Consider the following 26494-nt stretch of genomic DNA (forward strand, 5'->3'; position numbering starts at 1 on the left):
TTTTGATGCCATACCAACTATTTAAATTATAGCCTATCAAAGGAAGATAGGATCAGTCTTTGCAAGTAAAGTTGAAGAAGGAATGTAACTTCTAAACATGTGATTTCTCTATGTCAGTACACTTAATTATATTTTCAGACCAAGGTTGCTACACTGACCTGTAATTATTCTTTGACTGTTAATGCAAGTTATGAAATATTACAGAAACTGAATGCAATCTTTTATGACAAAGTATTTGAGCCTTGATGGGTAGTAAAGCCAATGAGATAACCCAACTATTAAGAAAGGAAAGACCATCCCACTGGAACACTGGGTTCTCTTTCATCTGTTAAGTCTCTTCACATCACCTGTGCCTGGAATCTCATTCAGTTAAACTAGTAGACATTTTTAAACAACATGCTTTTTAATCCACTTTAGGAGCATTCATCTAGTTTAACAAAATTTTGGAAGCTAAGAGACTGGACATGGAAGGTGGAGACGCCAAGCCTCAGAACTGTTGCTGCTTTAGATGTGATCCCTGAGTGTACCACCATTACTGTACAGGGGACTTTTTTTCTTTAAGTCAGTACCAACATGCATGTATTTTTTCTGACAGAAGGCCATACTTGTCTTTATAGGCTCTGTTAGTCCATGTTTTGGACTCTTCAGCCACAAGCAGCCAAGTAAATGTCCCAGGAGCGGTAGGTAGGCTGAGTCCTTAGGGGTGGCTTTGCGCAGGCTCAGCCAGCTCTGACATGCGCTGGGCATGGACCAGTGCCAGCAGCAAGCTGGGAGGGAGAAAACAGCCATTTTACCCCTTATTTTCACACCTGTTCACTGGCTGGGTTTCAGAAGGAGATGCCAAAGCAGGATGTTTTCAAGGATGTTTGGGGGCCAGTCAGCATATCTGTGCATAAGTTGTTCAAATACTTAATTGCACTTATTACTGAAAGTGGGTGGCTTATTTCTGGTCTGGATTTCCAGACTTATTTCTGCCTGGCTTTGTTCTCCAACCACCAGACCTCAGTTGCTTCTTTCCGATAAAACTGTTGTCAGAAATCTTTTCCCAGTAGAGATTTTCTAAATCAAATTAGTAGTCCAGTGCCTGGCGGATGAGTGTAACTGATGGGGCTTCTTAACCATTCTTCATTAGCATTGCCCTTTTTAGCATTAGCTTGAGAGAGCAGGTTGTGGTCAGCTGTCAGTGTGCTCCTCACAGCCTTTCCCATGCTCCTGGGCACAGCCTGGCCATCAAAGGCATCCAGATCCGCCTTGTCGCTGCTTTGATTGGGTTTTGTGCAGCTTTACAGGGGGCTTGGTGCTCTTACATCCTCAGCACCAGGCACTCTTACCTGTTCAGAAACACACCAGCAAGCATCCCGGTAGAAGCAGGCATGTTGTTTGAAAATCTGGGTTGTAAAGGCCTCACATGTGAGATGGGAGCTTTTGAAAATCAGACCTTGAATGTGCAGCTGGCTTAACTGATCTCGGTCCAAATGCTGGTGACCTTTTTCCCTGTTCAATAAATTAAAGGTTAAATTTGCATAATTTGTTGGTAGTTATTTAGATCAGCACTTCTTTCCACTCACATTTGTACAGACTTTAGTTTAAAAAAAAAAATAACCTGTAAAAGATGGAGAAGGATGTCAAATGTGCTAGAGCTGTCCCCCATTTCGTCTTCCCATACTAAACCCTGCTGTGTCCTGCAGAGGCAGTGAGAGGAAGGGGTAGGCAGAGGGGAATCCTCTTCTCACAGAGCCTGATAAAACTGTGGAACTCATTGCCAGACCATCTCATCAAGTTTTGGGGAATAAAAAAAAAAAAAAAAAAAAAAAGCAATTAGTCATGGAAGGAAAATCCAGCAAGATTAGTTAAACAGTGTGGTACTCACTGCTTTTGGCTGGGGGTGTTTGGTGAGCCCCTGTCGGGAAAGGGGAGCCTGGAAGGGATGGCCTTTGCTCAGGCTGCCACTCGTAAATTCCTTCCTGGTTTGAAATAAAATTTTCATTTTCTAAATGGGACTGAAATGTACTACGCTTAACTGCAGCTTCAGGAAAGATGAAGATGAAATTAATTGGTCCGTGAGAGATTGAAAGGCAAAGATACTTAGGAATGCTTCTGAACATTACAGAAACGTTTTCAGTCAGTCCAAGCTTTGGGTGATTTGTTTTGGGGATTTGTTTACACTGGCTGTAGCCTTTCCAGCAGCCACCACCCCAGCACAAACCACATTAACATTGAAGACAGGTTGTTATCATTAAGAGTTTAAAAAGAAAGAGAATTTTTATGCTTTCATAACAGTATCACAGACTTCAAATTGTCTGAAGTTGTGAGAGCACTGAAAATACTGAGTAGCATTCTATTTCTGTGATTTTTGTGACTTGTCAGGAAGCTTATTTGTTCCTGTTTGATTGTTACAGTACTTCAGTAACAAAGTCCACAATTTCACAAAATGTAAACTTGTAATTAAATATTTATGAAACAAATCTAAAAACAGTGGGAGGAGTGATCATTTGCACTGCCTATGACTTCTGAATTGGATATTTTTTTTGCTTTTAGTTTTTTGTTTGTTTGTGTGGAGGCAAGCAAGGCCTTCCCTTTGATCCAGTAACTTAAAAAAATCCATTGTGCAGTTTATACCAACAGCAGCCAAAACCATTTATGCCTGTTGCAGAGAATATGTAGAGATACCTCAAATGAAGCCAACCACAAAAACTTTGTTTGTTTTTTGAAATTTTGTTTTGCTTTTGGGGTTATACATCTAGGGGAAAATTGGAGGAAAAGGTTGGATTTCAGGTTAAGTTTTTCGTAAAATTTGAGGATGTATTGCCTTGAGATTAACACGTACTAACTGATGATTTTCCAAAAACTTTTTTTAATGATTTAGCATAGGTGTGTTTATGCTTCAGTTTGTTTGGGGGAAGTAGTCATAAATAAATACTGGATGTTAGTTACTTAGTCTCATGGTCAGATTAAAGTTTGCTTTTGTTAAAGTCATCGAGAAATATTTAGGATGTGAGGATCCTGGGTTTTTCTGTACTTGTATTAGTCTATGTACTGAAATGTATTGCCTCTGTAAGTGAACTATAGTACATGTAGTCAAACACATTTTCTAAAAAAAATCCTGCAGAACCAGTTGTACGGTCTTTGTTAATTTGTCAGAATTTTTAAACTTAACTTTGCAGTTGTTGTACTAAGTGTGACCAGGGAAATTAAACTAATTATATAATAAAGTATTTAGGGACAATGTAGCTGAAATGGAATAGTTGATCATCATTGGATAGTTTTTTAAATTGCTGTGTGGCCCTAGCACAGAAATGTTACTCGAGTTAATGTAGGGGTTGCTGGGTGTCACTGTGTAGAGAGGGAACTGTTGCTCACTTTGCTTGTATTACCCCAAATGCAAATCTTTCCACTACCAGTGTGATAGGTATCACCTGGTTATCCAACAGAAATAGCTAGCAATCAGTGCAAGCTTGCTGATTATTTCCAGCATCCATGAGTGGTTTTCTTAATCAAAGTTGCTGCTAATAAAGTAAATGTCTGTGAGGCCAAGCTGTCACTAAGGGAAGGATTTGAGGTATTTCATTAGAGTACTGTGGGGTCCATAGGTGCTTTAAAACGTATTTACATTGGCACTCATGTGTTACAATTTACCTTTGAAAAATAAACTAATACACAAAGCATGTAACTTTGCCAGGGGCTTTCTTTAGCTTATGTATTTTAGTCATTGCCAGGCACCTTTTCCTTAGAATATTTTTTTTGGCAACAGTTTCTAGCCTGTTTGAATAACATTGCTTTGTTCACTCTGAGGAGTTTCTCCTGGTATATAAAATGGGGCAGGGGTGAAATCCTTGTATATTTAGATGTGTTTTCTGTGTGTAACATAACCACCTAAACTATGTTTTTGTATCTCTCTGAGGTTAAATGAATGGCTTTATTCCAGTGGAATTTAGAGCAGATATTGCCTGCTGGGTCTGATTAAATTTTACCTATACTAAAGTAGAAATTCTGATTTTCTTCCTCTCTCCCTTGCCTCTCCCCATCTCAAAATTTTACCTCAGTCCCTACCACAGCTGCTAGCACTCCTGATGCTGTTGACAAATACTTGGAGACACCTGGAGATGAGAATGAACATGCCCATTTCCAGAAAGCCAAGGAGAGACTTGAAGCTAAGCACCGTGAAAGGATGTCTCAGGTAAGGGGAAATTTCTTTATTCTCGAATGGGGGAGTTTTGTCTGTCAAGTCATACAACGGTCATATTTCCCAAAGCTTCAGCCCACTGCCCTGCCTGGTTAGTGCTGTAAATACACCATTTACTGCCTTTCTGACCCTGTCTAGAAATTCAGCTGGCTGGGACATAACATTTGCTGTTGGGTCACAGCTGCAACTGTAAGTCGCTACAGTTACTTGTGCTGGTAAAAAGGAGAAAAAAAAAAAGGGTTAAAAAGCACTGCCTTCTGTGTGGAAGACTATCTGGGTTTTGAGATTATTCTTGTTTCGAAGTAAAGATCTTGACCACTGTATTAGTCATCCATCCTTTGCAGCAGCTGATAGAGATTTCTTGTGATTAGCTTCGTTCTCTGTTTGTACGCATACATGGCCATGTCCTGGGGTAATATAGACCGCCTATGTTCCTGTAATGATCTTGAGCCTCAAGGTAACATGAAATGCATCTAAAGCCGAAGAAAAGGGCAAAAATCACTGCTATGGAACTGAACCGAAATCCAACTGAATCAACTTTTTTATTTCCTTTAACCAAAAAGATTTGTGTAGCCTGAAACTGTACACTGTTTATAATCCCATGGATTTATAAACAGGGATGAGCTATCCACTGTCTCAGAAATAAGGTTTATAATAGCAATGCCAATTAAAAAATGAAAAAATTGTCACAGTTCTGCGCTAACAACAAATTAAAAATACAAGAGGTTTAAAGGAAAGCCTGTGGTGCATATTTTTTTTAAAACAGAAAAAATAATGTAGTAGTATTCAGATGCACTCCATATATCTATGTAGCTATTTTACTGTAGTTTTTCATTGTAACTTTGTTCCTCGGTTGCATTTTCAGTGTTCCTGTGTATTACTTGACACATTAACCTTTAGCTCTGTGCTGAAATGTTTGAGTAAGCCTGAAGTTAAGCTCTTTGAATAAGTCCCCGTCTACTGGCACTGTAGCTATGCCGCACACTTCTCTAATAAATGGAGCAGGGCATCTTACGTGAAGCAGTCATCTGATCAGTGCAAATGAGATGCCGAGAATATTACATTTAATAGATGGAAAAACATGTGCTCCTCTTCTTCCTCTCCTTGACAAGCATTGTAGCCCAAACAAGCTGTCTCCTTCATGAAGAGAGAAAATAGTACTTTATTTTTTTAAAGTGGTATCATTTCCCATCCTCTGGAAGGTTAACAACTTCATTAAAACAACCAGTGGCCGAGGTGTGAGTGTTGCTGAGCGTGGGTGCGTGCAGTACCTGGCTCAGAGCCAGCATGAAGCCATGGGGTGAGTTGGGTGCGTGGTGAGCAATGGCTGGCAAGGCAGCAGTGTGCTGCGCTCCTGCCTAGGGAGCGGCTCATCCCAGTCCTCTCCTTAACAAATCTCTGTGTGCCTGTAGTACTTGGTTTGGGAAGGGCCAGCTTGGAACGATGGAGGAGAGAGATCCTGCCCCAGCTAGGCATGTGGACGGCTGCTGGTTATTTCCTCCCTTTGAAACAGCCTTGTTTTAAAAAATGCTGTAGGAGCAGATTTCCTGAAAGTGAAGGACAGTCAGTGTAAAGGGCACGTTTCCCGGGAGCAGTCCTCAGATTCTCACTGCAGTTTCAGGTTTGTCTCCAAAATCCCAGTATGTAAAGGTTAAGCTTAGTAATTAAGGGCAGTATTCGGGTGAACTGTATATTTTGTTTTCTGCAAAGCTTATGGTTTGTGGAAAAACTAATGAGATGCAGTGGCACCCAGAAAATGTCATACAGAGAGAACGTACAACATCAGTGCTTGAGGCCAGCAAAATTACCTGGGAAAAGCACTGAACTGTAGTATCGGAAAACTTCTGGGTAAACGCGCTGCACATTTTGCCATGCGCGTTTGGGGCAACCTCACAAATGAAGGCCGTGGTTCAGGGGTTTGACTGAAGATCACACTGGTGCTGCCATGTGTTCTGCCCTTTTTAGCACATCACGCTGGTGATGCTGCTTGTTCTGCCCTCGTTAGCACGTTCCCAGCCATCCTTTCTGTCAGTGCTAATGAGCGTACAGCTGCGAGGTGAGGCAGGTCAGCTCCCTCATCTCACTGCAGTGTCACTCTTCCAAAAAAAAGTGAAATAACCAACTCTGGCCACTTCAGCAAGCTAAATCAGACCTGGGAAACAGCAGCACGATAAGTACATCAAGAAAGAAAGATCTTTGGTCTTTAATTTGCTTAAGCTGCTTATGAAATCACAGCTTAAAGCACGTATGTCTTGAAGTATACAGGACCCCTGCAGAGTTTTGAAGAAGAGAGCAAAATTTTTAAAACTTAGTTTTCCCTTCTATGCGTAATTTTTATACACTATTGAACCTAACCTCTCCCAGTTAAAATTTCAAATATTTTAAAAACCAAAGATCTTACAGAGAAGTATAAAAAGCCAGCTACTTTACCATTCTGTGTTCCCTCATGTGAACTCTTGATATGTTTTAGTTCCATACCACAGGTCTCCTTTTCTGGCAATTTATTTTAAAATTGTGGTTTATATTTTCTTTAAAATATGTTTAAGATATGTTCTTAATGTATATTAATTAAAAATTACTTTGAAGCTGTTACTTGTAATGTTAAAAATACTGCTAAATAGATTAACTCAGTAAGCTTTTGCTGTCAACGTTTTTCTTTTCAAAAAAGTTAACAAGTGAGTCACTAGCTAAGTTCTTCAGCTGCACTAGACATAGTTTGGGGTTGTATTTTTTTTGGGGGGGGTGATTATAAAGCAGTAGAAATGCCCATTTTTATTCTGTTGAAAAAAGAGGAAATGGTCAGTGGTTTCAGGAAAATGATCACATCATTCTTCAATCTTGGTAAGTGTCATAATCTGAAATGAATTGGTTTGTTCACAAAATACAGATATTTCTTTTATTTAATAAAGCAGCAAGTTTTAAAACAGTATTTGATTTGATGCACACTTAGCAACAGCCAATTAACTAATTAAAAAATCAGATGCATTCTAGTTCACATAAAATGTAATCATCTAAGGAGTAAGGAAGTTTATCATTTAAAAAATAAAATTAAAATTAAATATTTTGATCAAAACATCAGGGCAGATGCAGGTATTCTGTATATCCTCTTTTTGAAACTTCCCTTTGTTTACCATGAAATTCTGACAACTTGATTTTTTTATTTTTGCATGAAGACATTCACACAGGCAGAGACCCAGCTTCTGTCAGTGGTTGTGTTGGTTCATAGTTCACAGCTCCTAAAACTCTCTTGCTATGGGAGTACGTGGTCTTTCTGTACGATAACCTGACACCCCTATGGTTCAGAATGGTTAATCGCTTCTGCTCTGAAGTGTCTGTCCCTTTAGGCTACAGGCCATCAAAGTTTTTCTGCCTTTACATCTGCACTGCACCTGGATCAACAAGGCTTCTAAACTTTCCTAGGCAGTACTGTAAAGAGAATTACATTGGCATACAATTTTAAGCTTTTCCCAATAATTATTAATGCAGCTCCAAATGACAACAAAGCTATATTCCCATGCAAACAGGGTAGCCATGCAGCAATGCATGTGTAACCTTTACATGTTCATTATTCTCTGACGTGTAACAGGGAGAGATTATGCTAACAAACTGCAGGATGCTGTGGTTCTTGTTTCCTGTTTTGGTACAATTCCCCTTTACTTCTTCCTCTTCCCAGTTTGTTAACTCCTGTACAGCTCCCTCGTTTGAATACTTACTGCTAAATAACCTGGCAGAACCAGATATTGAACCTTTACTCAAGGGAGCGGTATATTTATACATTTCTCTCCTCAAACATCTTGTGACATCCTTGTGTCTTAAATTTACTCTTCCTCTGGCTGTTTACAGTATTTTAGGAATCATAGCATGTACAGTACTTATGATAGGAACTTAATGATACCCTGTCTCATAGCATAGTCTTGCATCTTGGAAGTTCATTTCCAAAGAAATCATCTGAAAGTACTGCAGTCCTCAACCAGCCCCAACAGAGTTGGTGTGGTATTCAAGGGTTTTTTTGGATCATTGCATGCAACTAGTTCCAACATACTGGAGAGGTCCCCAGCTGATTCTTAGTGCCAGCGGCACCGTAGAATTATAGAACAGTGTGGGTTGGAAGGGACGTTAAAGATCATCCAATTCTAACCCCACCCAGACTGACCTTGAACACTTCCAGGGACGGGGCACCCACAGCTTCTCTGGGCAACTTGTTCAAGTGTCTCACCACCTGCACTGTAAAGACTTTCTACCCAATAGCTAATCTAAATCTACCCTCTTGCAGGTTACAACCAATAGCCCTTGTCCTAACGCTGCATGCCCCTGTAAAAAGCCCCTCTCCAGCTTTCTTGTAGGCCCCCTTTAGGTACCAGAAGGCTGCTGTAAGGTCTCCCCAGAGCCTTCTCTTCTCTAGGCTGAACAACCCCAACTCTCTCAGCGTGTCTTCACAGGAGAGGTGCCCCAGCCCTCTGATCATCTTTGTGGCCCTTTTCTGGACTCTCTGTCAGGTCCATGTCCTTTTTATGTTGGGGGCCCCAGAGCTGAACTCAGTACTGCAGGTGGGGTCTGATGAACGTGGAGTAGAGGGGGAGAAGCACCTCCAGTCTGCTGGTTACTCCTCTTTTCATGTAGCCCAGGATACAGTTGGCTTTCTGGGCTATGAGCGCGTGTTACCGGCTCATGTTCAGTTTTTCATCCGCCAATAGCCCCAATTCTTTCTCCTCAGGGCCGCTCTCAATCCATTCTCTGTCCAGCCTGTATCAGTGCTTGGGATTGCCCTAACCCATGTGCAGGACCTCGCACCTGGTCTTGTTGAACTTCATGAAGTTTGCACAGGCCCACCTCCCAAGCCTGTCAAGGTCCCTCTTAAGAGTATCAACCACATCACTCAGCTTGGTGTCATCTGCAAACTTGCTGAGGGTGCATCCAGTCCCACTGTCTGCATCCGTGACAAAGGCATTCATAATACTGGTCCCTGTATTCCCTAGATCCCACCATCTCTGTTATTGTGTGTGGGGAAGCTATTTTCTTCCATGAAACTTGACTGTCAGGTTAGTAGGAATACCCCCCTCAGTTACAGTCAGGGCTCTTTGGAGAGGTTTAATGATGTTATTACCAGAAAAAGGCTCAAGACTTAAGTGAGGCACAAAAGCCCATGACAAATGTAGGCATCTTACTGGCACAACTGACCTTCTAACTAAGCAAACCTTCAGGCAAGCACCTCTGCTGGTCTGATTCCTGTAACCCAAATGTCTGTCTTAAATTCTTCTCTTGCAGATATGCTTCAGTGCCCCAGTGTAAAAATGGGAGTAAATTCTGCTCTTTTCAATATAATGAGGTTTTTGTACTTGTCATTCATTATTAGGAGTGATGCTATGTTCCATACTTCCTTTTTCCCTCTTGGTGTCCCCTGCAGCCCGATTTCAAAAGGAGTCAGGCAGGCACAAAGTCCTGAGTTCTGAAGAAGTTCGACTTTGAAATGGCTTGCTTCTTAAATCTCAACCAAAGTTGTCATTTTCCCTGAACAAAGCCGCCAGGCCTTGAAGAACTGTAAATCTGTATGGCTTTGATAGGTCTGTGTTGTCAAAGAAGGAGAATAGGGGTTTTTAGCACATAGAGACCAAGTTCAGCCTTTTTCTACACATGCGTATCTGGGGGATTGTTTCTTCCCTGTCTTGCTCTTCGGTTTCCTACGGAGTGCTACAGCATATTTCTTAGTCATTCGTAATTCTCTAAAGCGATGACCTTCGGTGAGAAGAGAAGTTTTCTCTGGGTGATAGAATGGCTGCCCATAGATAGCTGTATCTTCAGTTAGTTAGCATACACATGGAGATGCTTTCAGCCATTGAAGTCTTCTCAGTTGCAAAAGTCAGCACTCAAAGCACAGCAATCTTTATGTTGTTCGTGAAAGCAGCCGTGTCATTCTGGGTTTTTTCACAGGCTGTTCGCTCTTGTTGCACCAGAGCTGAACTCTGAAATTTACATCCCTCCCAACTAGCTGTGTAGGCTGTCAGTTTGTCATCCTGCCTTCCATGCCTTAAAAGGTTTAGAGAAATAAAACAGGCAGAGAGACCTGGTCTATCCAAAGGTCTCCTTATCACATTACCCACAATACTTGTTTTCATCATATGGATTAGCAGAGCGTTGGTTTGAGGGATAAAGGTGGCAAGAAAACTGTTCTGAAAGCCCATCAACTGCTCATTCAGAGTGAGAAAGAGTATTAGGAAGATATCAGAGATGTGATTTAAAGACATAAAAGGAGAGGAGGGAGAAGAAAATCATCAAGTTGCTAACCTAGGCCAGTGCTCAATCTTGAACACATCGTCATAGTTTATAACTTGAATTAATGCCATAATTTCTGAGTCATGTGTAACATTCACATCCTGGCACCAGTGGCATGTCAGGCCTATAGAAAGGTACCGCCTGTGTACATGAATGTAGTTTTCTTGGTCACTACGGTCATACGACCTAAGCATCCAATTAAGAGATGAATACTTAATGTGCATTTAATACGCAGCAGCACTCTGAGCATTAGTAAGTTGTTTTCTTTCCAGAACACATCACAGTGCTCTAAATTGTAGTGTCAGTTCGTGTCCTCTAGTCCTGCATTGTCAGAGAAGTGGTAAAATCTCCCCTGCCAAAGTACTGGGGAAGGTAGCTGGTGGTGGGGCAACCTGTAACTTTGGTACGCTGCGCATTGTGTTCTCTGTCCTCAGCTCCTACTACAGCCCCTTGCAGATGAATTTTCATGTGTCCTTGCAGTTTTGGTTTCCTGCCTCCTTAGAGCTTGGCTACAATTTGCAAACCAATGTGTATTTGTCTGATAAGAAGATAATGTAAACTGAAGAGGTACTTTTAGGCTGCCACTTTATGTAGGTTGTAGTACAATTCCTGGGACTTAAGTTTCAGCTTACAGTTCCCAGTAAAAAAGCACAGTGAGGTTAAGACTGTGATTGCAAAGTACTTGACTTCAGGTGTTTACAACTGCTGTGTAACCATACCCCTGCTGAAACCCAGAAGCAGACAAAGCAGTTTCCCACTTCAAAGTTTTCAGCACCACATTAACTTCCCAAAATACATGTTTCCACTCTCTTGGGCTGTTACTGAGGCCAAAATCTCTTACAGATAGATAATTTCATTGATACTAAGTTGATCTGTTTTTACTATGACAGGTTCATTGGTGTCTTGAAACACATTCCCAGGCTTTGGGTCAAAAGGAAGATGACTGCTTGACAACAAAATCCCATACATTGAGTCAGTCTTGAGTGCAGGTGTCCGCAGGCTAGTTAATCGTTAGGGTCTACAACCATGTATAGAACTGAGGGGGTATTACATTTTTAGGACTGGGACTTGTAAAAGTCTCCTTTGATCCCAGGTTTGGTTTGTTGATTTTTTTTTTTTAAAGTCACAGGCTCAGCCAGGTACCTTGAGGCACCACCAGTGCTCTACAGTCTGTCCATCAAGGAGCCTGATTAGCAGTGTCCAGCATATGGGAAATCTGGGGAGCCTGAGTTAGGATCTGAGTGGTGGAGGCTCAACTTTCAGACATGAGACACAGCAGGTCTAATTTGTCCTGCCTTTGGTATTGGTCTTGGTAAAATTTCAGTCATGCATGCAGACTCTGAGCTTTTCTAAAATCCCCTTTAGAAAGGGCATGTTTTCTATTAAGTAATATGGAAGTGTATGAGAAAGGTAAGAAAGGAAATTCACATTTTGAGTAATTTCTTCTAGGTTTCTTCTGTTTTCTTAGGACATTGTACTAATCCTGCAACTAAACAAGTCACTTGTGTGTACTGCATTTGATGAGAGCAATTGTTCCTGCATAAAATGTGATATCAGAGGAGATTGCTGTCTCGGTGTGGAATGAATAAAGTCCCTAAGTAAAGACACAAGAAGGTTTCAGATGTTACGACAGCAAGTTAAAGAGTAGCTCATTCCCTGACTATTGAAATGCTGCCCTTTGTTACAGGAGGAGGTAGCCTCTCATGTTGCTGAAAGGAATGGTACTGAAAGTTCTCCTACATCATTTTTCTGTCAGCATCATACTTGAGATATAAATACATTCTGTATTTGATGTGTTGGACACCTATTTCTGGATAAAATAGTACAAATTGCATGTAATTCTTGATCTGTCCTACTCGAAGGCCAGCAGTGTAGTCCGAATACATCTAAACATTTTTGTGGTACCAAAAGAAGCATCAATTAGAACAAGTTGGAATTCACTCATTTTGACCAAGGGCATAAAATAGATGGAAGCAGTTTCCTTTCTGTTTGAGATGAAAAGAGGTTGGTGTTTTCACCCACAGAGACCTCCACCTCTGTCACTTGAGGGCTGGTTAATGGCTGTGTTGCTTCACAGTGGAGTTGTGAGAGGTTAGCATGATGTTCAGACAAAGAAGTACTGTTTCTGTTTAATTTGATGACAGGATCCTACCTTTGTTAAATGTTGTAACTGCTTTTTTTAATAGAGATAAGAGGAAGAGAGGAATATAAAAAGATGACTGTGGGAGCTGCAGTGCTTGGTTCTTGCTAAGCCCTGAGACGAGAGGAGAGTACAAAAGTCATGCTCCTTGTTTTGTTCGTTAGGTCATGAGAGAGTGGGAAGAGGCAGAACGCCAAGCAAAGAACTTGCCGAAGGCTGACAAGAAAGCTGTTATCCAGGTAAAGGAAAATGCAGCCACAACCTTAACTAACTGGGACCACAGATGAAATACAAGGATGCTGGGTGTAATAAGTTTTAAAACCTACGTCTGTGGGGATTAATGTTATTCTCTGCTCTTGCTGTTGCTATTTTCGTTTCCAGCTCTTAGTGTCTGCTGGGTATCTCTGTACTTTGCAGCCAGTCCCTGGAACAGCTGTGCAGGACATTGCTCATGACTTCATGGAGGGGTAGAATTTTGATTGAACGTAGATTTGCCTTCCATAAGAACTGAAAACTCAGTTCCCATGGGCCCCTTTCAAAATCTAGGCCATGATCAACTAATAAAAGCTCAAAGCAGAGATGGAAAAATGTGATTTAAGGAAGGAATCACCATCGGTTTTATCTGAAATAAATCCTCAGCCAAAAATCATTTTATCCAAAATTATACTATAATTCAAAAATTCTGATGAGCCAGACACTCATTGAATCCCACTGTGCCGGTATTATTCAGTACTGCTGGAACGTTTTCGATGCAGAACTGTAAAAAGGTAAAGTTCAGAACCAGATTGCTTTGCGTATTAGATTGCACAGCTTTGCTCTCAGTACATTTTACCCAGTCAGTCTTTTCCTTCATTGGAATAAGTTTGGCTCAGTTTTTCTTCCTGGTGGCCAGTTTATAAGAAATGGTGACTCTGATCAGGTTGGAATACCCTCACCCCCTCAATGTAATTTGCTTGTTGCAGTCACATCGATGGTTCCTGATGGCAGGGGACATGTGCTTGTGAACTCCTCCCGTCTCTAGGCACAATTCTTTAGCGCTGAACCACTGTCTCGGGGGGCAAATGAAGGATTCACTGGTGGTAGTGCTGAACATGTCAGGAATATTTTGTTAGATGAATAAATTATGACCAGGTGTTCAGGAATACAGGGCATCTGCTGTTCCCACTTGAAATCAGTGGAAGGTGTGCTCAGTGCCCAGTTCCTGGGAGCCAAGCTATACTGACATGGGGCGAGATTTTGGTGATTTGTGGGCAGAGGTGTTTATGGCCACTGGTCTCTGAAGATGTCTTCACTGTTCCTGTTTTCAGCATTTCCAGGAGAAAGTAGAATCACTGGAACAAGAAGCAGCAAATGAAAGACAACAGCTGGTGGAGACTCATATGGCACGGGTGGAAGCCATGCTGAATGACCGTCGCCGCATTGCTCTGGAGAACTATATCACAGCCCTGCAGACTGTCCCACCCAGGGTAAGTGCAATACCACAAGCTCTGTCAGCTGTGTCAAAATGTCTGTACCGTAGTCATCCCAGGAAAAAAGAATGTGTGCCCAGGTGCAGTCCAGCTATGGAACAGTGAGCGTGTTCCCTGTGCAAAAGCTACTACAGTAGTCAGCTAGTTAGAAGATTAAAAGTTTAGACTTTGTGTGTACATAAATGTAGGCACAAGCACACACTCCCCGTACATACCTATAGATAGATACATACATACATAAAGATACTTAAATAAATAATATGGAAGTGATTTGGTTGTCAGAAATTGTAGCTATTCACAGATCCTGCAAAACGATAATGAAGCATCCCTCCAAGTGATGCAGAGTAGGATACTTCGTGTCAAAATGGAGCTTAAGGATGAGGGTGGTTGTGATTTTCTGTTTTCTTTGTTGAAATGTTTGGTGAAGGATCTTGTGAGGATTGGTGGATGGTGTGAAGATAGCATGCTAGCAATGCAAAGTTGTCTCTGTTAGATGTGATGGCTATCCGTGGGTGTAAAAACTAAGTTCAGAATGTGGATTGAATGGAATTTTTAATGACTCCATATCTGTGATGTTTGTATTCAATACCAAAATAACTGGTCTGTGACCTCCAGAAGAAGGGAATCTGCACAAACACTGCGGGAAGACAGTCAAATGTTTTATATACTTCTCGCCTCTTGAACACTTCCTAGATGGAAAAAACATTACATTACTAAAAGACTTTGGGGTCAGCAGTGTAAGAGGTAGCCGTTAGATCCTGGATTTGTCCTCACAGGAAATTATATCAATATGGCTAACCTGCTAAAATTACATGTTTTAAGTGGATTTCCTTCTGCAGAGAAACCTGCATATTCAGTAAGCATGGAAGTGATCATGGTCTTAGTTCTTCATGATCACCAAATTTTGTTCTCCACTCAATGGTGCAAAACTCTCTTGTTTTTACTGTGTGTGCCAAGTAAAAGGAAAATCTTTTACTTAGGTAAAATTGTTATGGAGTGACTTTAGAGTAGTTGTAGGAGGAGTTAATCTGTATTTTGTAACATAGTAATTTGTGGAAAATGAAGTTAGTCTGTATTAAATTGGTAGAGGATGTTGTCTGTTTAAAGTGCAAGATGCATATTGTAAACCCTGGCTATGGTGAGTATAGTGAAGAGCTTGGACGCATTGCCGGTTAGTTACAGGCTGGGATGCAGTTTCCTTTAGGAAACTGGAGTCTGTGGTGCAGAACTGAGAGTGAGGTGAGTGCAAAGACTCGCTGCAGATCACATTTGTACTCTTGCAGTGTGGTTTTGGCTAGTTGACCTGAGATACAATTTCACATTTGGCTTTAGCCAGTCAGCTGTTGCTGCGAAGTTGAGCTGAGCCTCATGCAAGTATAATCCTGTCTGAAAGTATCCCAGAAAGATTATTTGATTTCAAGTTGTGTGTGGATCAAGCTGGCAGCTTGGTTCTGCAGGTATCTGAGGTTGTGGAAGGTGAAGATGGGAACCACACTGAACAGCAGAATGGTCTCTAGAGCAATGTGCAACTTCATTCCTAGCACAAGGGAGCAACCTTTCGGATTTGTGGAATGCAGAGATATCCGCTGCCAAAAAAAAAAAAAAAAAAAAAAGTGAACTTCAGCTGCAGAACACTAAGGGGCAAAAATGCTAACACTGATTTGAGTCCAGAAAAAACTGCATTTTATGTTTGGGTTTCTTGTAGTCAGTCACAGGACATTTGAATTAATAAGATGTTTACTGTGTCGGTGGGAGAGCATCAGGCTTGAAAGGCTGTGTCAGAGAAGACCGTTTGATACATGACTCCAGTAGATGTAAGTTCTGAAGGTACTGTTAGAAGTCTGAAGTGCATCCTATATAGCATCCCTAAAAAAGCTAATCATTCTGAAAACAGCAAGCATCAAGCATGGAGGTAACATCAGCTGAAAATGCTACCAGATGGGGACTCATCTCAAAACTAATGAGGGTGAACAGCTGAAAGAGCAATGTCTTTAAACAGTTCCTTTCCCAGTCTTGTTGATTGTATTGTCCTTGCCTCATCATTTTTTGGTTGTGTGCACCATAGTTACTGACAGTTCATACATGTGCCTCTGAGCTGCTGGTCAAGTGTGTGCCAAAGCACATGAAAAAACTGACCTTGAATTCAGCAGGAGGATTTGTCTGGTTTTGTCATGAAATGGAGGGTGAAACCTGAGGAGTGATTGATGATAACTGAACAGGCTAATGAATGAATCCAGTCCACTAACTGCTTTGCAGGGTATGGAGCCAGAAATCTGAATACACTGTGAATCCAAACCAAGACTGTCTAGCCAAAGAGAAAATGGCATTAATGGAAAATTCAGCTCTGATGCCCTGGCTATATTTCTCTCTGTGGGTTTCCTAGTAAACTAAAAGTACATTTGATGCAATTGTGTTGTCATTGGGAGAATAAGTCATAACCTTACTGTTGACTTAAGTCATCTTACAAAAAGGCAGGTTTTTCTGGAGTTCTCAAAGTATTTTTAAGAACCCACTTCCCCAGCCAGCTTCAAATTATGTGGTTTGCTATTAGTATGTTTATTACAAAAGTAGATTTTGAATATTTAAAGTGCTGGTTTCTTTCTCTAAAGTTGTAAGGACAGAGTTTGGGTTTAAATTGAAAAATAAATTAGGCTTTTTTATTGAAGTGCATGTCTTCTGCACTCAGCTAGGAAAGTTACCGTAAGTCTGGTATGTATAGATAGACTTACTGATATATGTGTGTGCAAAAAATATTTTCGATGTGCTGTTTAATCACTTGGGCGTATTGCCTTGTACTTAAATTTGAACATTTCCCAAGATTTTTTTTTACTTCTGGCAGACCACTTGAAGCAGCACAGGATTTCATTTTACTCCTGGATGTCTAGAAGTCCATGACCAGTCTTTGCCTGCAGATCAGTTATCATAGGAGTACAGTGAGTCTGGCACTGCCGGTGTCATCAGACTGATGATGGATGTGGCACACAGTTCTCCATGAGTGACGAAATCCTGTTCCACTGGGAAACTCCTGTTCTGTATGTGTACAAATTGTGTGACGCTTGTGTTCAAGCAGTGGGCTCTTCAGGGGAGCCAAAGAAAAACTTCCTCAGGGCTCAGAAGGTCCCAGAGCTGTGGACCAGGGGGAAGCTGGAAGGCTGTGTGAGAAGTATCATAATGTACATGCTCCTTTGGAGGAGGCTTTCCTTGTAGGATAGCAAGATACAGGACTAGGGGAACATTTGGTCTGGGCTACTAGGGTAGTCATTACATTCTTATACATGCCTAGAAAATCAGCTGTTTTCAGTGCCGTTCTACCTAAAACTAGAAAAGTCTGGGAATCCTTTATGTGAGTAGCTTCTGTACTGGACCAAAAACTTTAAATGCAGGGTTTTTTTCACAGGTTATGCAGATGATTGCCCAGTGCCAGTGTCAAAGGCATGCTTCAGAGTACCACTCAGGGCAGGAAGGGAGGCAAGGAGTGTACAGAGATGAAATTCCATCATTCACGGTCTACTAGAAAATAAATTTAGGCAAAACCAAATATTTGTACTGTTGTTCTGTTCTCAGAAGCACTGTCATGAAGGCTGCCCAGAAGCTTTGATCCTTATCCCTGATTCCTGATGCAGCTTAACTGCACTGCTATACTTTGTTGCCTTTGAAAATGGGGTGCAGCTGTTCAGTTTCCAGTGTCAAAACACTGTATTGTTTCATCCTGCTTGATGGCCTTACTACAGAAAAGGAGGATTAGTGGCAGCTGGAACCAATATGCCTCTATTTTTTAAAACAGTTGGAAATTTTCCCCTTCATTTTGCAAATTAAATAGAGGAATTCAAACCCATCATTCTCCGTGAGCAGACGTGATTCTATAATTTGCTTATATTCCCTCTTTCACGTGCATGTCAAGTTTTGCTGGATTTATGTCTCTCTGTTTAATCTTTGTTGGTAAGCGAGGCGTATTCTCTGTGGGAGGCCAGTGGCAGGGGGCAAAGAGAAGCAGAAAAGAAATCCAGATCCTAGTGGTGAAATAAAGGGTTTCAGAGCAAGGAAACATACAGGAAAACTTTGAAAGGTAATTAATTAACCTCTTTACTTTGCACATAAAGTGAGCATATAATCATTAAAATCAGTTTAAAATGCTTGTCTTCTAATTTGGCACTACTTTACTGAAATAGAAGTTATTGCTGAACAGAGCAGGATCATTAAGATGAACCCTAGCATGTACATTAATCCAGTTGAATTTTTTTGCCATTTTTTTTTTCTTGTTGCCTTCAGAAATTGCCCTGGTACCTTTGTGCTATGGGAGCAGTGTCTGTTGGTACAGAGGGAGTGCAGTGTGGGCTGAAACTAGCTGAGTTTGGCTGTGAGGACATGGAAGAGGGATCTGCACAGGGGCCCTTACTCAGTGCCTCTGCGTTCGGGAATCTTGAAGCCTTTCCTGAGTCCAGCCAGATTACTGTGGAAATACGCAGTTGGAGGCAGGCCAAAGCGTTGCTGCTGCGCTAGTGATAAAAATTCTCCTGTGCAGCAGGAAAGAGCAGTCCAGCTGTAATACTCCACCCTTTAGCTCTGCTCCTCCAAAGCCCTAAATGTACAGCTGTGGAATTTCTCACATACACTTCATTCTGTAGGGTTTTTTTGAAGTAGCATGGATTTCAGCTCAGCTTTTAAACTAAGTCAGACTTCAAGAAACATGGTCGCCTGTCTCCATTTTCTAGCAGCTTCTGAAACTTTTATGTGAATAAAACCAAACTCCCAGTCTGTGGGCTTGAGCAGATGGTATAGTCATACACCTAGGCTTGCCAGTAGGCTTTTTATATGGGTTTTGTGAACAAAAGACGGAAGAGGCCATTCCAAACAGGTATTATGTTCTGCAAAACCCTGGCAGGTTCATTATATCTAAATTGCAAAGTTTTAAAAGAGTAAGCAGAAACAAAATTTGTCTTAATTTATCAAAGTTGAGTAAGTTCAAATCCTGAAAAGCAAATAATGAGATAGAATCAAATACTGGTTTCATTTTATTCTGCCTCAGGAAAAGTCCATGAGATGGTAGGCAAAGGGAAGTTTTGAGCACCATTATAGCCATTTATTTGTGATGTGTGGGGTAACGTGTTCTCTTATAAATTAGCAGAAATTAGGAGAAGGCATCTTTTAGCTCCACACGAATGGTAGCTGGATGAGGGTTTAGTTGTGCCTCACCCATAAGTAAAAGTCTTGCATTTATCCTAGCCAACCTTTCCTGAATGCTCCTAAAATGAGCTGCTACTACTGTGTGAAACATGACCTGCAAGTTCATAACAGCAGGTAAAATATATACCTAGTATGGTACACAAGGTATTCCTGGGTGAATGAAAAGAAGCAATTGTTGCACATCTCAAAAGCAGTAATCAGAAAGGACTGGTGATTGATTTTTCTCTGAAAGCAAGATTAAATAGCACAATACAGCATTGTGAAACCTTCCTCTCTGATGCAGAGAGAATTTTGATCAAAATTATAAGCCAGCTCAGAATTTCCTGTGGAATTTTCATGGCATAGAGATGGGAAGCTGTATTTGAAATACTTAGAAGTACTTTAATGTGATTTTTGTGGTGTTTCTCTGTAGTAAGTACTTCAGATTTCCATGAGGAGAGGAGAGTATAAGTTACATTTTAGCAATCCAAACTGCGTTTGATGTTTCCATTTTTCAAGCTCAGTGAAAATGCAATTTCATTACTCCCTTATAATCTGAAATAGTAGACTGGGATCAATGTGGAGTTCATGGGGGGCATCTTCATGCACAGATATTCATATTTATATTAATGTCTCTCTGTGTGTCATTATATATATTACTTGCTAGAAGCCATTTTAGGGGGCATTTTAGATCTCATATATGATTCCTTTAAGGGGGTGACCTTATCTCGGTGCTGATGCCACCTGAAATAAAGGCACTGGATTACAGTCAGCGGGTCTGGAACTCAGCACCAGGTAGCCAAGGAGCCATCAGCATTTTCTGCTTCATTCGAGTTTGTGTGTTGTACAGCGGGAAACCTGATAACCAGCTGTCAGGACTGCCTGGGTGAACTATCAAACCAGGGGGCTGGTTGCAGTACAGGTCCTTAAACCTGCCCTGGGGCATATGTACACACACACACTTTTTATTACCTATTTATTTATTTATTTTTCTTTCTCAGAAATAATAGTCTTCCAAATAAAGACAAGGCATATTCTCTACAGGTTTTGGTAGAAAATTAGCTTGTAATGGTGCATTGTCAACCTAGGCAGTCGGTATAGACCACATACGTAGTCTGTGAACCTGTCTACTTTGTACCAAATATATTGAATACGTGCAAGTCCAAACATACTCATGAAAACTACATTAAATAATATTTTAACAATGTTCTCCAGCATAAACAGGATTTTAAACTGACAACTGAAATACCCACAGACATGAGTACAGCTGTTGGCCTGTCACAGCAGCTTGTGAGAGGGCTGCAATCGATCTGTGCTTAGTTTTAGATAAAAAACGGGTGTTTGAATCTGCTGAGAAGGGGGAGCTTTGGAGTGAGTTTCGTGGAAGCAAGTGGCTTGACAGTGTGTGCTTGAAGCAGTCGGGAAGAGCGTGTCGTGGTAGCATTCACACTGCTTCACCCTGCATTGCCGGCTGTGCACCTTGTTAGAAGCGTTTGTGTCTTTTTTTTTCTGCATTTGCCTGAGTCATGAGTGTGTGCCGTAAGACTGTGAATTTAAGCTTCTTGCCAGCCAGTCCAGGGTTTTGGAGTACTCTCTAGCCAATATTATTCCTAACTAAACGGCACTGGTAATGAAATAATACGCATTCTGAATTTGGTGCTGGATCCTGTTGCTTAGGAAGTCACTGGCTGGTCTTGATGCTGGCTAAATGACAGTCCCCAGCAGCGTCAGCCAGGGTAACTGAAAACATGGGGATAACAGAAGTCATGTTGGAAGTATTCTGGTCGCTTTCAGAGGAAGACCAAAATAACCAAGCCAACAAAACCTGCACATACAACTGAAAATAGTGGAATTATTTCATGAGGCTTAGGTAGCCTCTGGTGGCCGACACAAGGTTGTTGCTCTGCAACATGTATTTTGTTAAGGTGACTACAGACCTGAACGCACTGAGTTTTCCCTGGCAGAACATGCAGCAGATTTCAAGAGCTAAACCCAGCATTTTTTTAATGAAGTTTGGCAAGAAGTGCCAAGCGGGCCCTGGGATGTGTCAGCCGTTCTGCCATAGGCAGTGTCAGAGCTGAGGCCTTGGGAGCTTAATTTAGCTGATTTTGGAAACTTAAATGAAAGCGGTGCAATTTTCAGCAAATTATAACTTAATCTGAAGGTTCCTGCCTAGGGTGGATGTAACTGACAGCTGTGGATACACCGGCTTCAGACAGGGTCTGACTGCATGTCCTAAGCCTGTGGAGCCTTCCCTCACCCTGTGCTTGCCCGGTGGAGAGTTGTCATTGCCGTCACCAGCTCTGACAGCTTCACCTTCGGCCACAGCCCTAGGGCCAGCAGCAGTAGCATTGCAGAGTTCTTAGGAAAGTCGGAGGTTGGACCTGATTCAGTGTGGCTGGGACTTCCAGCGAGGAAGCAGAGCTGATCTAGCATACCGCAAACGTTCAGGGATACCGCCACCTTTGGGTTTGGTTTTTTTGATCAGTGCGGAAACGAACCCGCTATATTACCTTAACGGCTGAGGCAGAGCATGATTCCTAAGGGTAACAATAAAGAAATTTTTAGTGATAACAAGTCTATGTGCTAGGACTTCTAACCCATTTCAGCTTCCACTTCAGGAGAGCCTGGGTACATACATATCTTAGGTGTTGATGTTCAGGGAATCCTGTCGTTTCCGTAGGTGCCTGCATCCAGCCTAGGAACTTGTGCGCAGCACGGTGCCTTGCTGACCGGGAGGGCCTTGGGCAGGTGACTGGGTGCTTCACAAGGATTTTTAGCTTTGAATCATTTGCTGTTAGAGTAATGTCACAAGCTTTTAGGCAGTGTGAGATCACTAGATCAATAGTTACCATGAGGGTTAAAACGTGCATATGGCTAGTTTTAAAAACAAAACACTGAAACTCTCTCTAGGCTTGTATACCTGTATGCAGTGAGTTATTAGTGGTAGGTTTGGGGATATTTTTTGCTTGAGAAAAAGCAAAGTCTCTGCCCCTATAAGGAAACACCTTGCATTTAATATTCTTTCTGCATTGTCTGAAACTTGAATTATGGTTTTCTGCTGCCATCACAGGGAGATTTCTTGACCAGGCATGCTAGAGGCATGTATATCCATTTCTCCTTTATAGTCATAAGTTTAGGACATTCCTCAATGTTAGAAAAGGCACGGAAGGTGGGCTGCCAGTTTGCCCAAGTGATAACTTCTGTTAGTGGCATTTGACAGGTATTTTCAATATTGCTATCCTATTAACAAATCTACTTGAGACTCTTAATGTAAAAGTTTCATTGACGTATTGCAGTGTATACAAATACACTTAGGGAAAACAAAAACTGTACCCTTCCGGTGTTAGACATGACACTTAAATTGGAACATCTCTTGAAGAAATAGAAATTAATCCTTTCCTCTCTAGTCTGCCCTAACCTGCTGTCTTGATGTGTCTTGGGGTAATGGAAAGCTAACTTGTCAGGAAAGGTAATGACGTTGTCTATCTTCAAAATTTTCTTATTATTAAACTTCGTGGTATTCTAGCCTTTGTTCCTGTAAAGCTTACCATTGGCATTGGCCATTATTGCAGTGCTGTGAGGATTACTTACTTTCCAGTATTTGTCCACAGTTTCTTGCAGCTTCATCCCAGGGTGCTTGGCTTTGGGGGCTTGGGGTTGTTTTCCTCATGAATGAATCTTCAGTCCTGGAGCCACTAAGTTTAATCCTCTGGCAGGCAATGGCTTCACATCTATTTCTGTCTGACAGATCTTCTTCAAATAACCTTTGGTTTACTTTCCTCAGACGTTTTTAAATCTGTTGCTTCTCTTAAACTGAAGAGATTCTGAAATGTTTGAGCTCCATAGCTTAGTATTCATCTCTCGTGTAAATGTTAAATTAGTTTAGGCTCTATATTTGTCTTTGAATCTAAGTCTTAAAACTTCCACTTCACCCACGGTTCTTCCTGCTTTGGAAAGCTGTGCATGGAGCCTCTGACGCTCACGTTGTCACTTCCCCACCCTGTTTCCTGTGTCCCTGCCAGTGCCCAGAGCAGCTGTTCACCTCTTCTGCTCGTTCTTTAATCTGCTGCACAATAAGGTCACCTTTCCCTTTCTTCTCACCTGGCTCAGCATCACGCTTTTCAGTGCTTGGCAGCTTCAGGTGGGGTGCACAAAAGCACAGCAGCTTTGTGGCAGGGTCAGGATTTCCAGAATCCATCATGAACACTGAGTTAAAAATGGATGTCTTAGCCAAATGCTAGAGAACACTTCCCTGTTTTGGAACCGTATTATTGTACAGAATAGGAGGGTATGTAGAAATAAGTGTTTCTTAGTCTTTGCTGCTCTATCACCAGTGTGTGTATGTTTTCATGTTCCCTTCAGGTACAGACCTTTCCTTTGTTTGTATTCAGTTATGTGCCTTAAGGCATGTATGTAGTAGGTTTTACTAATTAAAATCACCTGCAGTATAGACATAGACTGAGATTTTTATAAAATCAGGCACCCAAGCTGAGTACCTTCAGAAGAACCACATAGGTGACCCTGTTTTCTTACGGCTTTTTAGTCAGTTGTGAATTCTGGATGTGTACTTTCTGTAGCTGAGCTCATTCCCTTCCTGATTCCTTTCTTCTTTCTTTTCTCCCTGGTGGCACAGCAGTAGTGACAAGACGGGAGCATCCTGAATTCTATTTATTGATTTATTGATTTTATTTTTACGTTTTGCTGCCTGATGATTCTTCCTTGGCCTAGATAGAGTAGTGCTTTCATTCACATGGTCTGTGCAGCTGTTAGGCAGGTTACTTTTTGATGTGAATCTGAATGTGTACATTGTTTACTGTTGATAAATTCACCATGTGTAATCTTTTTTCTTGCTAAAGTTTAACTGTAGTTGACAGATGTTGGTACTGGTTGATTATTCAGCATAGTAGAGTGTATATTGGGAATCTTTGTAATGTTCCTGTTGGAGTCGGGAATCAGAAGGAGTCCACGGTTTGGGGGGTGATCTGGGGGGATTTTCCTGGTGGCAGTGAATGTTGCAAAATGGAGATTTTGTATCATGGGGGCTTCCTGAGTTGGGGGAGAGGAGAAGCAGAGTCTGATGGGGAGAATGGAAACAAAGCCCAAAAGAAACTGATGTTGGGTGTCTGTGAACTAGCAGGCTAAGATGGCACTTGCTGTCTTGTTGGGCCAATAGTAGAGCAGTTAGATAAGAAAACTCAACCAAACTCCCCCCTATGGTCAGGGAGGAAATCTGAACACCCTCCCCAGGGACCTTATCTGCTACCTACAACTACTATTTAGAGGTGCCTCCTACCAAATAGGTTGGGTGAGTGGATGTTGCTGATAGCAGTCAGACCTGCCTTCAGAAGACAGCTGCAGGCACTGACTGGCCAAGTGCTTTTAGTTTGGGATATGTCTCCAGTGCAAGGAAATAAAACATGTGGTGTTCTGAACTGATTCTTTTTTTCCCTATTTCTTCCCTGTAGCCTCGTCACGTATTCAACATGCTGAAGAAGTATGTGCGTGCTGAGCAGAAAGACAGACAGCATACTCTCAAACACTTTGAACATGTCCGCATGGTAGACCCGAAGAAAGCTGCCCAAATCAGATCTCAGGTAATCCCCGCTGAGGGTTAATGGTGTTGTATTTTTTCATAACTGTTGTGAAGTTTCTGTCAACCTGTTTTTTAAAAAAATACCTGACTCCTTTCTGTGGACAGCTTTGCATGCAAGAAAAAATAATCTGCTTTCTGGCAGAAGATTAAGGCAAAGCGGTATAGGAATAGGGTGGGTTTAATTTGTCTTCTGCGAAGTGGAAAACGGGGTTTCTGTCTATCTAGACAGTGTGGTCAGTCGTGGGCGTTTCCTGAGGACCCTCCAAGGCGTTAATGCCCAGAGCCTTTATTACTGCTTTTGTAAATAATACCTCTGGGAAAATGTCAGTAATAGATTTAGTGACTACACGTAGTTAACGCTTCCCTCAGCTGAGTGGCAGAACCAGAAGCAGTGCAGCCATCTGACTGCAACCAGCCTTTTCATAGTCGTTGCAGAGGTACTTGTGTCTATAAATGTATGTGATTGCTGTGATGCCCTCAAGTTTAACATGTTCATTCAAAATAGGCACTGTAGTCCATAGCATTGTAACTGCTGAATGCTACTCCAGTCCTCAATATGTATGTTTTGGAACAACTTTCATGTTGGCTTTGTATATCGTGGAGGATGAGAAAGCAAGAAAAAACAATATTGAAGTTGTAGCTGGCTTTCCAAATGTCAATTAAAATTGTAGGCACAATGGATAAGCTGTAAAAAGTGTGCTGTAATCTGCAGATTCTGCTGCTGTTCCCTCTGCAGGTTACAAGAGGAAGCACTGTTTTTCCACAGTTTCTGAACTGGCTGGCATCACTAAAAGCCAAATCAAAACCATATACCTCCCTGAATGGCACAATTTACGTATTAGATTTCTCAAACATCTCTTCCAGTCAGACTTGTACATTGAGATCATTCTGTCTTGAAATTACTAGGGTTAGAAATGTGCAGTTTTAACAGTCTTCTGCAGTGATGGTTGTCTTTACTTTGTCTTAAACACTAAAGCATGTCCTTTTGCATCCAACATGACTTTTTAATTTCTAAACCACTGGATTATTTAATAACAAAAACCAGCGAAATTTTGCAGAATACAGGTTGTGTGGCAGCACAGGTGAAAAATGGAAACTGACATTTAGATACTAAACAATTCACTGTACTTCTTGTATATTGTCATAGGAATGAGTATTTCTATAGTACCTTTGCTTCTTGAATTGGTCAGAAGATTGGAGGAATGTGGGCTGGAAGATCTGTTTGTGAAATTTTTTTCAGTGGAAAATGGAAAACATTGTTTTGTTCAGAAGCATAAATAATGTATTTGGATTTGAAGAAATCTACTGTTGTTTCATTAAAATTGCTATCTGCAGCCCATTTTCCTTTTAGCACCTAATTGCCCTGTCAGTTTTCTAAGTCTGTTAAGATGCACCTCAATTTCCCTTTCTGTTGAAGAGAGGTGATACTTGTGGAGAGTACCCTGGGGGAGGCATATATCATGGGATGTCGTGACTCAACTCATAGCAGTGTGCATGAACCTGAGGCAATAGCGCTGTAATCGCATGAGACAATGCAGTAACGCATCTGAGTGGAAATATTTTTGTTTTCAGCTGACAATGCTTGCAGATGTTTTTACCAAGAAAATTGAAGGTTTTTATTCTAGAGAGCGCTATTTCTTTTGCAATATTAGAATAAGGGAAAAAAAAACCCT

General features: G+C 41.3%; 1 protein-coding gene across 2 annotated transcripts in view; it reads left to right on the plus strand.

Annotated features, from left to right (window-relative positions):
* Window positions 1–26494, plus strand: part of APP (amyloid beta precursor protein) — a 229420-nt gene that overhangs the window by 152978 nt on the left and 49948 nt on the right. For both annotated transcript variants that reach the window (XM_055701097.1, XM_055701098.1), the window contains 4 exons: window positions 4044–4177; window positions 12758–12832; window positions 13901–14059; window positions 24694–24822. In XM_055701097.1, the coding sequence (XP_055557072.1) occupies window positions 4044–4177; window positions 12758–12832; window positions 13901–14059; window positions 24694–24822 (497 nt within the window). The remainder of the gene's footprint in view (window positions 1–4043; window positions 4178–12757; window positions 12833–13900; window positions 14060–24693; window positions 24823–26494) is intronic.

The sequence above is a fragment of the Falco cherrug genome, chromosome 2, assembly GCF_023634085.1.
Source record: "Falco cherrug isolate bFalChe1 chromosome 2, bFalChe1.pri, whole genome shotgun sequence".
Taxonomy (NCBI): domain Eukaryota; kingdom Metazoa; phylum Chordata; class Aves; order Falconiformes; family Falconidae; genus Falco; species Falco cherrug.